This window comes from Oryzias latipes, chromosome 23 (genome assembly GCF_053564925.1).
Source record: "Oryzias latipes strain Hd-rR chromosome 23, Olatipes_Hd-rR_3.1".
NCBI classification, from domain to species: Eukaryota; Metazoa; Chordata; class Actinopteri; order Beloniformes; family Adrianichthyidae; genus Oryzias; species Oryzias latipes.
In genome coordinates, this window is record NC_136259.1 from 16,180,302 (window position 1) to 16,196,067 (window position 15,766).

The 15,766-nt window shown below is 38.2% G+C and overlaps 1 protein-coding gene across 2 annotated transcripts; it reads left to right on the forward strand.

Annotated features, from left to right (window-relative positions):
- Positions 1 to 4,790: 4,790 nt before the first annotated feature.
- On the forward strand, positions 4,791 to 15,156 carry nudt4b (nudix (nucleoside diphosphate linked moiety X)-type motif 4b). Of its 2 annotated transcripts, none has more exons than XM_004083018.5 (5): positions 4,791 to 5,246; positions 10,176 to 10,286; positions 11,799 to 11,843; positions 11,979 to 12,066; positions 12,728 to 15,156. In XM_004083018.5, the coding sequence occupies exons 1-5, from the start codon at positions 5,148 to 5,150 to the stop codon at positions 12,958 to 12,960; spliced, it is 576 nt and encodes a 191-aa protein (XP_004083066.1). In that variant the 5' UTR covers positions 4,791 to 5,147; the 3' UTR covers positions 12,961 to 15,156. The 2 variants fall into 2 exon arrangements, with proteins under 2 accessions (XP_004083066.1, XP_078798318.1); XM_078942192.1 differs by lacking the exon at positions 4,791 to 5,246 and adding an exon at positions 7,333 to 7,383.
- The last annotated feature ends 610 nt before the right edge of the window (positions 15,157 to 15,766 follow it).

Genomic DNA, 15,766 nt, shown 5'->3' on the forward strand with positions numbered 1-15,766 from the left:
AAAATATCCCCAAATAAAAAAACTGTTCATGGCAGTTGGTTTATTCAAAAATCAGAGAGGTGTAAACATTTTAATTTGTTCTGGTTCAATGGCTGGTATAAAGAGCCAAATGAAATTCATAAAATGCCCAGGTATTGTTTGTCTGAAACGGCTCCAACGGTAGCAGAAATGGTTTGCAAAAGTGTATTACACAGGACCAGAGCACCTCACAGTCACAAGGTCAACCACAAACCTCTCTGAATAGAATGTTTTTTTAGAGTTGGATAAACATGGAGGAGACAGGAAGACGGCATGCTCAAAACCAAAATGTCGGATCAAAACCAAATTTGCAGTTCTTTGACTTGATACAGAACAGAAAGCTGCAATTTTTCATTTCTGAGTTGCTGCTGCATAAATATTGACACTGCAAAATGCTGTTTTTTTCCTTCAAGTTGTTTACAGCCAACCACTTAACTTTTTCTTATTCACTCCTCCCTCAGGAGACTCAGAGTGTTTCTCTTCACGTGACAATATAATGACAGGCTCCAATGCGTCCACAAAACTCATTGTCCCCTCTAGTTCTCACAAACAGATTATCATCATTCTTCTATTGTTGACTTAGAGTTCTGTAAATCCTGGTGTGAACTGGGTCATTTGCCTTTTGTCCGTTCAGCTGCACAAGCAATAAAGTAAGGCACTGTTTTTGTCAGAAAATTCCAAATAATCTCAAATTCACTGCTTTAATTCTGTGTTTTTGACATTTTCTTTTGGCATTTTTCTCATTATGTAGGATAATTATTGCAGAAAATTAAGGTAAAAATTGCATTTCTAAGTATTTCTTTGTTCAAATTATGGTAAATCAGGAGAAGACAAAAAAATGCCTTTAAAAAAAGCTTGTAGCTGTGATGTAGAAGCGACAACGGTAAGCCACAAGCCATTTTTGTTGTACCATTAATGCTAGGTTGGGGTTGTAAGAAGCAATGGTGTGTGTGTATGGGGGGGGGTTACTCCGTGCCAACAGCCCTGCCTACAACTCAGAAGTGAATTTCTAATTAACTACTGCCGCTCTGCAGAAACTATGTCCTAGGAAATGACATGTTTGTGATTTTTCCTAAAAATTCTAGAATCATAATTCAAAAGATCACTGGGATGGCTTTAACAATAGATAATCAGAGTGGGACTTTAAGCTCTGTTTAATGCTGTTGTGTGTGCATCTGTGCGCTTCATTGACCGGGTCGTCTTTAAATTACCCATCAAGCACTTCCTGACTGTGTGAGCTGTTTGACAGATTAACACAGTCCCTAACGGGGAAACCTGAGTTGTTTGAAAAATAAACCCTGCACGTATTTAGAGCTTTCTCAGTAAATCTAGACTAGGACTTTTGATTTGTATAAAGTTGACAGGCGAAATTTTTGCTTGACAAATGTTGATAATGACTCTCTGGGTGTTCAGGCATGGCTAACAAACTCTAAAGGCCATTTTAAAGAAGCAACACTGATTTGAACAGCTGACAGCAGCTCTCCTTCATCTTTGGCAGCCTTGACCCCTTTCAGAAGCTCACCTCCAAACTGGAAAGCTTCCATCCCATGGCAGAAAACTTCAAACCTCTTTGTCCCATTTGTTTGGTAAGGCTTTATTTTAAACCAAACTGTCTAATGGTGTAGACCGTTGGGGAAAGCAGATACAAAGATCTAATATTACCCCTGTTGTCCAGCGGCTGATTATCCATAAACTAAATTTAGGAAGGCATAAATGGTGACTCATTGTTGCTTTGATATAAATGCGTTCATGTTTTATGAAGGTGATTTCTCCTCCCTAGAAAGGCCTCATGGTCCTGCCTGAAACCTCAGCTCCAACGTTAAAGAGGAGACTTATGGCTGAGCTAATCAGCTCAGGATTTTCTACACGTAATCGCATTTGGCTGCAAACTCTGAGTGGATCACAGTCAAATGAACAAGGAGATTAGACTCCATATGTGAGAGTCTATGTGTCTGGGTATTTACGCTACACCTTGACGTTAACTCAAAGGTGCGCCATGTGGGTTTGGATGTATATTTTAAGCCCTGCGTGTCGTCAGAAGGCAGATGTGTGAGAACAGGAGCAGACGGTCGGGCCCGACTATTCCATCTGTCTCAAAGAAAGCCATAAGAAACCCGAGCCTTTCTTTTATTTCTTTACACTCCAGGACTATGACCGTAAACCACTTTGAGGATGACACATTTATTTGTCTCTCAGGTGGCTGGTTCTTTTTCAAATCATAACATCACTTGGTATATTTGGGGACATGACAAAGCCCAGCCTGTTCATTTCTATACTTAGTTCATTATAAATCCCCTATTGATGTATTGACACAATATAATCTAGGTTAAAATTTCACAGATTTGTCAGTGTTATTTACAACAAAACCAAAGGACCAAGTTTTTTTGCTGTGAGGCTTTTGCAATTGTTCACTTCAGATTGCAGGTTTTCTGGAAACTCCTACGACGATAAACACTCACACACAGATATTTGTTTGCTTGCATGTCGTGGACACCACCAAAAGAGACGGTCAGATAAGATAAAGTGGGAGTTACTTACCTTCACAAATAAGGAATCTCTCTGTGTCTATGCCCCACTTTGATCAATCACTTTGCTTCCCTGATTATTGATGTTTTTCGCATCTGATGGAATTATGTTTCAGCGTTTGACTTCTGGACAATCTACAGACCAAAGGGGAACCGTGTGCAGATAACGTGTCACCATGGCATGCACTCATGTTTTTGTTTTTGAATTTTAACTGCCACATTTAAATCTAAGGCCAGGGATGTTTGTTTTGCCAGATTCTAGGGCACAGAGCCTCTGAACTCTGCCACAACACTAAAGTGCAATAAAATTTGGATCGGACATAACTGTTAATGCTGAAGGAGTCATGGGGAGTGGTACTTATTCACCGAAACAAAAAGAAATTGTGTTGCAACATGGATCTCTGACCCCAAGTTTTCAGAGTTCAGATTAAAGTAAAAACCCATTTTCTACCATGTGATTCAATTGTTATGCAAACAGATCTTCCCTTTTTTGCATCCTCCTCTAAATACTTCAAATGACAGCTCACAGAAAACAAAAGTCCGCAATGTTAAAAAAAATCCAATGAAAGCCAGGAGTCACTGACTTTATTTCCCAACATGGCTGACAGAGCTCATAGTGCATGAACTCGTGGACATTTTGACCAATTCAACCAAAGTATTATCTAGACAAATAAAGTCTTAAAACCTAATGTGGAATGTAAATTACCCTGAGTAAATGAAAGGAGACAGAGTGTCCCATAAAATGGCTGTAAAAAAGATGGAACCTAAAAAGTGGAACCTTAAAATAATAAAATGGAAAAAAAAACTTCCCATAAAGCTGCAATAAAACAATCATGGGGATTAATCATAAATAAACAGAAGGAAATGATTTGCTGGAAGGGAGAGTCACTTCTTTGGGCTCACTGGGTTGTTTGCCGACAATTCTTGTTAGATTAAAAAATGTAGTTAGTTAAGATTAGTTGAGCAGGAGAATCACTCTGTTCCATTCAGATTAGATTGAGGTGTTGTGCATGAAAAAGCCAAAACAAGGGATAATGTCTAAATTTGATTAATAATCATTCATAACAAAATAAAAAGTGTTTCTAATTACATCAAATGTTCCTGTAAAGTCATAATCCTTTATGCTTTTGTCTCCTCTATGCTCTGAATGAACAAAGTAAGCTCATAATTACGATCATTTTGCAAATAACGCATTTCATTTTCTTTTTATCCTAAACTTTTATACAAAAGGTTCCCATCAACCTTTTGTTTACACTCTCCCACTAGCTGTCCGCCCCTAACAACCCCAACATTACATTACCGGTGGAACAAAAATGGGGACTGATATTAAGGCTTTCCAGGCGTAAAGTTTTGAGCCAGACGAGAAAAGAGAGACAAGGAAAACAAAAATGTACGGTTCTATTCTTCTACAAGTGGATGCATCAGAATAGAGCAGACCAGGGAGCTTAAGGCCCACTGACTGTAGCACTCACATCACTGCGATAGGCTTTTTCCATTTCTTATTTTTTGTCTGCTCCTGATTCACATCAATTTGAATAAAGAAATACTAAGAAATGCAATATTAATCTTAATTTTCTTCCTATACGTCATCATGTGACAAATTCAACAAGATTATGTTAAAACACCAAAAACTAAATTTTCTGTGGGGAGAGTCTTAAACAATTTTGTCAAAAAATGATTTACGAAAGCAACAGTCTGCAGTTAAAGTGTTTTTTCATTGATACTTGTTTTTATTCATGAGATCTCCATTAGTTCCACGAAGTCTACAATGGAAAATACTATGTTATTCTAATAACAGATCATGCTTGTGTGGTACAGTTGTCACTATAAGCAGATGTACTTTATTTTTAAATGCCATCAAGGCAAAAAAGACCTGTTTTGTGCGTTTTGGGGTAAATGTGGAGCCAGAATTTGCAAAGAAGGGGGTAGTTTAAAAAAAAAAGGCTGTCACACACACAAGTGAAAGTCTTGTGGGATGGAGTGTGAAACAGCACCTAGCAACAAGAACACTGATTCAGAGGATTACATCACATTTGTACAATATAGCTGAAAATTCATGTCTAGACCTAGTTCTTGACAGGCACTGCCCGTCTCAGAACGAGCACAGGTCAGTTTGGTTCTGGTGAACACTACTGAAATGTTTTCTTAACCACTGTTTTGAGCAGAAGTTTAGCCCCGCCCATAGAGGTCGTTTCAGCCAATCAGCTGCTCCCTGCCGCAGCTCTAATCTGTACATGTAAAAAACTCAGTCCATTGAGTCAGCGGCCATGCGCAAATAGATTCAGAGGTGGTCTGAGAGGAGTGGGGTCTTGCTCTGAGTAGAGGTCTGCCTTTGGAACCCGCATATATTTCCCGAAGATTACAATTAGCATCTGGACTCTCATTTTTTACGCGGACATCTCATTTTAAGGAAAAGTCTGACGGGGTTTTTTCTCCCCCCTGCACCCTCCACCCCCCTGGTGCCTCCGCGGATGACAGATCGTCTCGATGCAGAAACCACCAGCAACGATGCGGCGGCTGTCACGTTAACTTATTAACTGGTATTACTCAAATCACTTCGCGACCGTTTGTATCGTAAAAGAGGGGGGCAGAACATTTGAATCCATGATGAAGCTCAAACCGAACCAGACAAGGACGTACGATGGAGACGGGTTTAAGAAGAGAGCCGCATGTCTGTGCTTCAAGAATGAACGCGAAGAGGAGGTAAGAGATCCGTCGAGTCTTTCATGATTTCTGCTCAGATTTGTATTCACGTCTTTTGTGGCCTAGTGATGCCTAACTGTCGGCACCCAGTCATTGGGGAACTAGTTGGTGAATGACAAAAGTGAAACACAAAAAGGCGCCCGGGTGATCTAAAGCGGTCTTTTAATGAAGAATTTCATTCTTTTTCCAGTGTGTTTCTGCTCGGGTGTCGGTGTTTCGGATGCAGTGTGCGTGTTGTAGCTACTGTTGCCGCTGATGCGCCCTGGGCCATCCAGTTTAGGCTAGTTTGAGAGGCACGTAGTGAAAAGGGGAGTATTGTCAGGGTAGCGTCAAACAGCCGAATCGAGAAATTTTCAGAGTAAAACGCAGGGCCATAAATCCCAGTCTCGATAATGTAGAGTTGATGACGTAGTACGTTTATTTTGAAAGCGCTTTCAGTGCATATCCTGTTAGCGCCTCGTGAGCTTACCGGAAAAGCGGTGAGCATAGGGGGCGAGGCGCTCTCTCCTGCACATTTGCTTTATTCCGGGTATAACATTAGAATTTGTTGACTAATGGGGTAAAAGTAAAAACCACTCGGCTATTTTTAAACTTTTCTTTGAAATGTAAAGTCACCTCAACCGAATAATATTTCGAAACATCCATGACCGTACAGCACCTTAACCCGCCTCCTTAAAACTTTCAAGCTGCGTAGCCGTTAATTTAGCGAATATTATTAAAAATTATATACGTGTAATTAATGGCTGGATGTGATAAACACACAATGTAAACATATCATTGAGTAGTTTTAGTTTTTTAGTTGTTTTTGTCCGCTTCCTTGACACCATTACAACAAAACAGAAAAGATGAGAGTTGTTTTTTTATTTTATTTTTGAACCTCACTGCTACCCTTCCTAGGCCCACTCTTACCAACAGTGCTAGTATTGTTGCACTACAAGAGCATACTTGTTTTTTCCTTAACATTTTTGTTTTGCTAGAAACACCCATAATCTGGTTAACCTATATTTAAATTAAATATAAAGCAGAGCGGAGGGAAAAAAAGAGAGAAAGACAAGAAAATGTATTTTAAAGTTTCCTCACAGTTGTATAAGTTGGTTCTTTTTGCAGTTTTATCCTTGATCATAAAATCCAGGAATCTTTTGTGTATACTGCTCTTTTTTTCTAAATTTAGCCCTGTCTGACCAGGACCAAAACAAAGGGTTACACAATATGCTGTTAAAACACAACTGCCATAGTGTCACTACACAAAGTCCTGAATTGTTTGGCTGTACAACAGATTTCTCTGCATCTGCTCCCTAAATGTCACAGAGTTTAAGTGAAGAATCCAATAAATGGACTTAGGTCATTTATATAGGCTTTTATTTACTTTGTAAAACTCTTGCATTTCTTTTCTTTTATTAGATTTTATTTTAATTGCCATCTTGCTTGCTAGATTTTGTTTTTAAACGGTAGTATTTACATCTACTGTCACAGGATGATGCTGTTGAGCATAAAAACAATTTGTGAATCTGTTTATGCTATTTTCAGGCTTTAAACCTGCTGTGTTTACAGGTTTATCCTAACTTTGAAGCTTTCACAAGATATGCATAAGCACAAGAAATACAAAGAAGTATAAAAGGGAAAAACTGACCATTAAAAACAACAGTTTCTTCTGTCATTTCACATGAGTAGCATTCACATAGCTGCAGGAAATAGTTTAAGTGTTTTCAACCTAAATGTAATGAACCAACTCTTTCTGCAGGTTTGTTACTGCTGCCCCCATGAAGCTTAATGTCTTGATTCCTCTAAAGATCACTTTCCTCACAGTTTTCCTAGAATTAAGCCTATGATGGGATAGTTAAAAGAAATGTGGCACATGTTGCATCTATCAGATCACCCCTTCCAACTTGGATGCATGAACTACTGAAGCAGTCGTGCTGGAAATGACATAAGACATGGGTATTTGTAATGAGTGGATGCTTCATGATAATGGTTTTGGCTTTCCTTTATCTGTTCCAACCCCTCTTCTATTAGTAGCGTGATCCAGTGACGTTTGCCAACAGGTGCATATGTTTCTCCTCTCGTCGCCTGGTCTGGCATCTTTCTTCATTTCTCTTTGGGGATGAGGATGTTTATGTCCTCCAGAATGTTCCTGCCAGTAAGTTCAGTTTAGGGCCGTTTCACGCCACTGTGACGACTCAAATTTCTGTTTGTTTGCTTTGTGACTCGATTTTGCACCAAGTTTTTGCGTATCTTTCTGTAAAACATGCCAACGTCATGCTCTGAGCTTTTTATTTGGTCTTGAGCCTCTTTCCAAACAAAAGCGGAGTTTCTCTGACCAGCCTCTGGCTGTAAGCGGATTGTTACTCTGGCTCTCATGGTGATGTGAGTTATTTTGTCTTGGTTCTTGTACCTGCTTTAGATTTTTGTCTTTGCTGTGTGAGGCCACTTTGCAGGGATATAAAAGTGTGTCAGAAAAAAAAACCAGAAGCAGAAAGGGGTCAATCAGTTTAAAAACTGTGTTCACCAAGTCATGAAGAAAAAATCAAAATCTTTTGAATTAGTTTAAGCTAAAACATGCATGTAGTGATCATGCATAAATGGTTGGGAAGTGATACCCTGCCTAGCAACAGTTATCCAAACATAGTAGCAGAGTTTGGTGGCAGTAAGGTAAATGGGGAGAGGGCTCTGTAGGGTCCTGTGCCACAACAACAGAGCCAGAAAAAGCTGCACTCAACATGTTAACCCCAAAGATAAGTCATTTTCAGGAATTTAAAAATACTGTTGTTGTTTGTTAAATATTTCATCCTACATATATGCCCTTTTGCAAGTTATTACTTATTTATGTTGTTCAAAGAAACAGCATTTTTAACGAATAAATATTATTCACATATATATCGTGTTGCCGAAATGCTTTGAACAGAGAACCTGTGGATGGTTTTTTCTGGCCCAGAGTGAATAAATTCTCCGTTTGGTGACAGCTGAAAATGGAAAAACTGGAGCAGAGACGTCCTTTTTGTCCTCCCCGGCCCGGAAGCTGAGGAGCTTTTGTTTTGTACACATTCCACTCAGTTGACTGTAGATGCATTCACATCGGGAGTCTCCTTTAAAGCTCCTCCTGATCAGCTCACTGTGACAGACTCGGAGAGAAGGAGATGCTTGGAGGCTGTGCTGGAAATCTTTTAGTTTTAAACGTCAGCTAAAGACTTACCTTTTTAAAATCTCTTTTAGTTGGTTTTATTGCATTCTTATCCGTCTTAAGTGCTTAGATTTTTTTGTTGTTTGTAACATTTTTATTCTTAATTTGCTCAATTAAATATTTTTTTCCATCTTTGTTTTTATTGGCAACCTGATGGCGTTGTAAAGTGCTATAGAAATATATTTTCTATTTTAATCTATTCAATTTTACAAAGGCCTGGACATGACATTAAATAAACAAAAACGAATCGTTCCTTAAAATTAACAAGTTGTAGCCAGGAATTAGTATTTTGTGCGTATAAAGTAATATTTTGTAGCCACAATTATAGTATTTTGTTGACAATAATTACTGTTTTTGTTGGTGCAAATTAGTATTTTCTGGGCACAAATTGGTATTTTGGGGCTACAAATTAATAGTAAGAGCTGATGATACTATAATACTAACTAATTTGTGCACACAAAATGCTAATTTGTGCCCACAGAAGACTTAAGTTGTGTCCACCAAATGTAAATATGTGACATAAAAATGCTAACTTGTGGGCGCAACTTATTAATTTGTGGGAACAGTTTTTTGAGGAAACCATTTGTTTGTTATTTATGTCATAACCAGGGCTCCGTATTATTTAATCCTTTAAAAAAAGATTTTTACCACAAAAAATCACATACCGCAGAAGTAAAGTTATTTCAGCTTTTTTTGTGTTTCTCATACATATTTTTCCCTTTTTCAGCCTTTATTTGTCATATCGCCCACAAGCTTCTCACTGAAAGGTCATGGAGTTCAATCTCGCACATTTCCACCAGTTTGCATTCTGCTGATCAGACCTCATGCTGTCTTTCTTTAACACATGGAATCTCCCTTATACAGCTTAAGGCTAACACAAGCTGTGATATTTCCCTGTGCTTGTTTAATGACCGTGCCTCAACTTGATCCACATTTCCCTGACATTTAAACCCCATTTCCATCAGCCTGCAACAGCAGGTGACAAGGTTAGGGGAGCACGGCACGTGAGGAAAGCCGCAGCAAACTTAGTTGCCAATCGACTTTGGCCTTCAGCCAACCAGCGTTTGACCTCCACAGAGGCAGAGGATTCTCATCAGAAGGCCTGCAGCCACAATCCCATTAGAGGGTGAAAGGGAAGCTATGTGAAGGCTGAGTTTGGATTAAGTGACAGCCTGACTCCAGTGGTGGATTACCGGTGATCAGCTGCGCGGTGGAGGTAGATGTCACCATCTGTTGCTGAAGCGTCCTGGCATATGTGTGTGTGCATTTGCTCCTCCGAGTTCATGACAGAATCAAGCCTTCATTAGTTCATAACAGCTTGTCTTGACCCTCTCATGTAATTCAGTATTTATGCCCCTGATTCACATCTTGTATCTCTGCTCGTGACAGACCTGCGTCTGATTGATTTTCTCCGTATGAAAGTGATAATGGCCGACGCGCTTGTGTCTGTTTTGATTTCTAGCACACGGGCTGTCAAGAAACCGCATCCGATCTGTACTCTGCAGCCGCGGTGTAATTCGAGTCCTCGCAAGCAGAAGGGAAGCTCTGGGTGAAATTTAGTGGCTCGTGCTCGTGCTTCATTTGCCAGCGTCATGTGACAGTAATAGTGCTGTGATTAAGACAATTAACTAATCTGCAAACATCCAGTTTAAAAAAGTATAATGTCATTCAACAAACCTATGTAAGCTATAGCTGTTTTATTCATAAAGATTTACAACTAAGCTGTTATTTTCTGCCCCTTTCTTCCAAAGGTTCTGCTGGTCAGCAGTAGTCGGCACCCGGATCAGTGGATCGTTCCTGGAGGAGGGATGGAGCCAGAGGAAGAACCTTGTGGGGCAGCCGTACGAGAGGTGTTTGAGGAGGTAAATACGTCATTGGACTACTTTTTCGTTTTTCGTGTAGCTCATTTTGGGTGTGATGCCATGACTTAATGTGAAGCAGTACATACAATTTTGTATCTATCAGCTTTTAGATGAAAAAAACCCCTGAAAGGTATATTTATCTTTGATTTGGATTGCAATTATTCACTCTTATAAAGCAGCATAATAAGCTGAAATGATAGATTGAAGTTATTTTTCATCAAGAACAATAATTCCACCTTAAGTTGAAGGGCTTTAAAGTAAAGTGTTAAAGTGAAGCAAGCATTATTTTTAATATTGGTCAAAAAAAATCAGGTATATCAATATAAATCAGTGCAAGCTTATTATATTAGTTAATATTATTATATCTGTGATGTTCAGCAAATATTCTTTTAGATTTAGTCCAAAAAATGATTTAAGCTTTTTTGACGTATGTATTTAATGATTTTCTTTCAAAATAAAACTTTTCATCTTTAAAAAAATGTGCTTTTTGTTAATTTTTACAGTAGAAATTTGTACTTTGTAATTAAAACGTTTCCCTGTTGTCAGATCAGACCACTAACTATATGTAATTGAATCAAACAAATGTGGTTTTAGTTGTAAAATTGAAAAACAAATCCATTTAGAAGCAAATCCAGTTCATTTGTTAGTCAAGTCAGTGTGAACTTGTAAATCATAATTGAATTTATTCACTATTTTGGCGGTGATGTCCACCCCTCACCCTAATTATATATTATTATTATTTGCTTTTCTGTTGCTAAGCATCACAACTCCTTCAACGAAACGCAACACTGAGTGGCATTTCTTCATATTAGCACTAGGGGGCACAAATGGACTTTCAGGCCTAATCAATTTATTGTTTCCCAATAGATTGATTTCCTCTGCCTAACATTAAGAAGCCATTCTTTGTGGCTCCAGAGGGACCCCATCACCGGCGCATGCTGGCATTTCAAAGGTCACACTGGTTGAGAGTCAAATGCTTTTTGGAGCGTCAGGAGTCTAAACCTGGCCCTTCCCTGTAATGTTGCACATTCACAGAACCGTCAGAATGTCTAGTTGGACACATCGCTGGCAGATCCACACTTGTGAAGTATGCTGAGAAAGAAAGAGGACGGATATCTTATGTCTTGACAGTTATTTGAGTCTGTCGAGAACATCTGAATTAGTAAAAGCATTTCCAGTACTAATAAACTTCTAGGTTAACAGCAGGCTCTCTGCTGGTAATAGCCTGGAAGTGATCAAGGGGCTCCTTCAATTTAGTGTACGATATGATAAATCAATTTAAAAGGTTTAAATGGGCCTATAGAGTGTGAGAAAAAGAGATGATCAACACTTAAACACAACAAAAGTTCAGTTTTAACATTTTGAATATTAAAATAAGGCTCAGTTCACTTTATTCTGACACTCTCTGTTGTTGTCATGCAACATTCATGCGTGCAAATTCATTTTGAGATGTTATTTAGCCCACAAAAAAGTATAAAAATGAACAATAAATACATTTTATTCACTCCCCAGGCTGGTGTGAAGGGCAAACTCGGGCGTTTGCTTGGCGTATTTGAGGTAATTAAACATAGGTTTTAAAATGCACAAATAAAATGTCCTTAACGTTTCTAAATTTTTGCCAAACATCAATAATATTTTACCTTTTTTTCCTGGATTTTAACCATTTCATCCCAAAAAAACAATATTTTTCAGCAAAACCAAGATCGGAAGCACCGAACATATGTGTACGTGTTGACCGTCACAGAGACGCTGGAAGATTGGGAAGATTCAGTCAATATAGGTAAATCAAAATTCCGTCAAATGTTTGCTGTGTGTGCATTTTTATATCCCTCAGCTTGCTGTACTGACCAAGGTATGACTCGTGTTATTTATTAAGAGGCTGGAGTACTGCCTGGTAACTATATGGGTATGAAGTGATGACAGGGAACTGTAAATCTGTGACACTGATCTCGGCTGTACTTTTACTCAGCTGAGGTAAACTGCAGCTGCTAGAGCTGCCAGTACACAGCATATTATGAGGTGCTCAGGGAGAAACATCCTCTACTTGGATGACGATCGCTCCCTTTTATTTTCTAGTGTGCCAACCTTTACAATGGGCCTTTTTTTATAGTCATTTTCACACATTTTTATTGACAAAGCTGACTTTTTAAAGTTATTTTTCATCTTTTATTCAAATTTTGTAATTTTATCTTGGTTTAAATGTCAAATTGCATGGGTGCAGAAAATATTTAAGCAAAAAAATTCCTTTTTCTGTTGATTTGTGATGTCAGATTTTATTATAGGACACCGTTTTTATAGGATTATTATTAGTAAGTGTCTGCAGAATTCAACACATATATACATTTCAGCTGAAGGCCACTAAAACTTAATTAATTTCAATAATTGTTGGAAATATTGAAGCTCTTTGAATGCTCAAGTGTGTCCTCTGTCTCCCTCTGCAGGCCGTAAGCGGGAATGGTTCACCGTTGAGGAGGCCATCAAAGTGCTGCAGAGCCACAAACCTGTACACGCCGAGTACCTGCGGAGGCTGCAGCTCAGCTGCTCCCCCACCAACGGGAACTGCATCCTCCCAACTCCACCAACAAACGACATCTACCCTCATTACGGCACAAACGCCAACACGCCTTCCACAGGGACACGCTGGACTCTCCCTACAGACAGGACTGCACCTTAGCCTCAGTTTTGCTCAACAGCCTGTACAGTCTCCTGCATGAATCTACTGACTTCTCACAGTCGTGGATCACCTGTATTTAAAACTTCTAATCATAGCTGCAAGACTGACCAAAGCCGCTGGCAGAACTTTGACAAAGACTAAGAGCGGGAGACGCTTGTGAAGCCGACACCTGGATATGACTAACTCCTGGACATTTCTACTGACTCTGTTTGTGAAAAAGAAAAAAGAATGCCTTATAGAAAACTGTATGAATGTTGTATTTGGGTTCTTTTATTTCACTTAAGGCTGTTTTTACTTTGTAGCAGTGCTGCATAGCTTCTTAAGGTTAAGTGGGCCCTAAAGCACATTGGTTTGCAGAATGTCTCCAGGTATAATCCTTTTATCCACCCATACTTGTATTACCTAATGTATTATGATGCGCCTTTGCATTTGCGCATTGGAGGATTTTTTTAAATGTGAATTTGGATTTTTTTGTACGCCCTAAAATAATTTACTTGCATTTTTCTAAACAAATATACATGAATGTTCTGTAATATTCAGCATCAGTGAAATATTTTGGGTGATATTGTAATAAACTTAAATAAATAGGGCAGATTTAACTTTTTTTGCCCCAAACCAGTAAATGATTAACCCCCCCCAAAAACTGTAAACTTTAATGAAGGTCAGGGATCAGGACTTTGTTTGACACAGCATCCCACAGCATTACATTGTTCCACAGATTTCAATTGGATCATTCAAAGTCTGTCTTGGGTGTTATTTTGTTGACCCAAAAAAGGCCAATTTCCTTAACCTGCAGCCATTTTTTTTTGTCTTCTCACATGGTGCTTTAAAGTATTCGGTTAAATTGACATCATTGTCATCTATAAAGTGATGTATGTGCATGTTACTGCAACAATACATTTGAGAATGGATGGGATTTCCTTATAATCTGTTGCTGTGGTCTCAAGGTGCTGGGGAACGCTTCCAAAAAAGAAAAGAAAATCTCATTTTTGTGGACATACTGGATCAGTGTTGCCAGTTTTGAGACAATAAAAGTTTCTAAAGGTAATATTCAGTTTTAGTGGGTAAATATGTACGTTCATCAGCACGCCACCAACTACATTTTTCAAGTAAAAGTAAAATTCCAAAGAAAGCGGTTCCCACTTATAACCCTTGTTTTGCTCCCTGCTTCGACAACTGAATGACAGATTTGTAAATAGCTTCGATGAGGTTTTTTAACCTGAAATAAGTGAATTTTCGCATAGTATTTTCTATCATTTTTAACAATCCACAAAAGACAGTGAAGAACCCCACCTTCTCCCTCATGTATGTATGTATAAAGTGTATAGATTATGTTTGTTTAAAGGTGCCATGATTGCTTCTTTGTCGGCAGAAGAGTCTGGAGTAACATGAGCTGCATTTCAAACTCCCTTTTAAATGTGTATTTTAAGATTTTAAGAATGGCTGACAGCGCAGAATGACAATAATGGTAACACAAAAACCTCTAACAGGAGGTTTGACCCAAATGTTTAAAAATAGGAGACACATTTTTCTAACACCTTTCTACAATTAGGCATAGTCTACGTATAAATGCATTTTGTGAAAGAAAATTGATCATCAAAAGTGTTGATTTAATTCTATATCCTGCAAACTGGTTTTGGATCGTATAACAGATTTAGGGGATTTGAAGTCTCCCTTTACTTCCCCTGTTGCTGCTGCTTTGTCAGAAAATCTCCACTTTCATAAACCTTTTGATTCTCTCGTGAGAACCCTTCAGTGTGCAGACAGCTTGATGAACTTGAAATGTGATGTGCCAAATCATTTAAAGTGATCTGTATGTGTATAACTTTCTGACACGAAAAGAGTGTTAAAGGGAAAGATTCATACTGCATTTTTTAAAAAAACTAAATTTAAGCCCGTATTTCCTTTTGCAACACTGTTTGAAATGATCATTTGTCATGAAATTGTTCATGTGTCACAAACTGCAGTCCAGAATGAACTTGAATGTGTTTTTCTCCTGTCGTTTGGCAGCGCAGTGCTGCCTGAAATCTGAATGTGGGCTGGTCGTATCCAGCTCAGAAACCTGTTATCAAAGCAAACGAAGGAGCCGTGATCAGTCATCATGGTGAGATTATGCAAAGCCAGGTTAAATGTGAATGTGATTGGAACTGGAAAGATGTTTGACTAAAACAAATGCATTAAAGGGGAATAATCTTATGTCACTAATCTTTTTTTCTTCGAGGAAAATCTTGTTCTATCCCAACCCACCAGGAATTGACCAAACTTCCCCAAATTTTAACGAAGAAATATCTGAAAAAATGGTTTCTAACTTAAAAAAAGTTTTTTCTTATGTAGAAATGAAGCTGTGTTGGTCATAAAGTTAAATTACAACTTATTGTATGTAATTTTATATTCCACTAGTGCTAATAGCTTCCTCTAAGGAGCATGCACAATAGTGGTCTCTATTGGCACATAACTGTGACGCCTTAATTTGAACAAGAATCTTTGATTTAATCAGACTTTTAACACAAACTTTAGGTTAATTTGATTGACATAACAAATCTGCAAACACTTAAATGAATAATCTAAATACAATCTTTTTTCAAAAGCAAGATAAAAAGCTAGGTTTCTAACTGAAAAATAAACATGAATTATTTAAAAAAAACCTCATGCTTCATAAAATAAAGTTGAATCATTTACTGAAATAGGATAGAATTAGTTGTAGGCTATTTATTTATTTTGCGTTTGCCTCCTTTCCTTGTATTTCTTTCTATTTTCCAATTACAACAATTATTTATGACCTTGGCAAAAATCATAATAAACGGAT

Bases quoted from the DNA above. Each gene is read 5' to 3' on its own strand.
- nudt4b (XM_004083018.5), top strand. From the start codon at position 5,148: ATGATGAAGCTCAAACCGAACCAGACAAGGACGTACGATGGAGACGGG. The intron at 11,844-11,978 runs GTAATTAAACAT...AATATTTTTCAG, and splicing joins GTTTGCTTGGCGTATTTGAG to CAAAACCAAGATCGGAAGCA. The intron at 12,067-12,727 runs GTAAATCAAAAT...CTCCCTCTGCAG, and splicing joins GGAAGATTCAGTCAATATAG to GCCGTAAGCGGGAATGGTTC.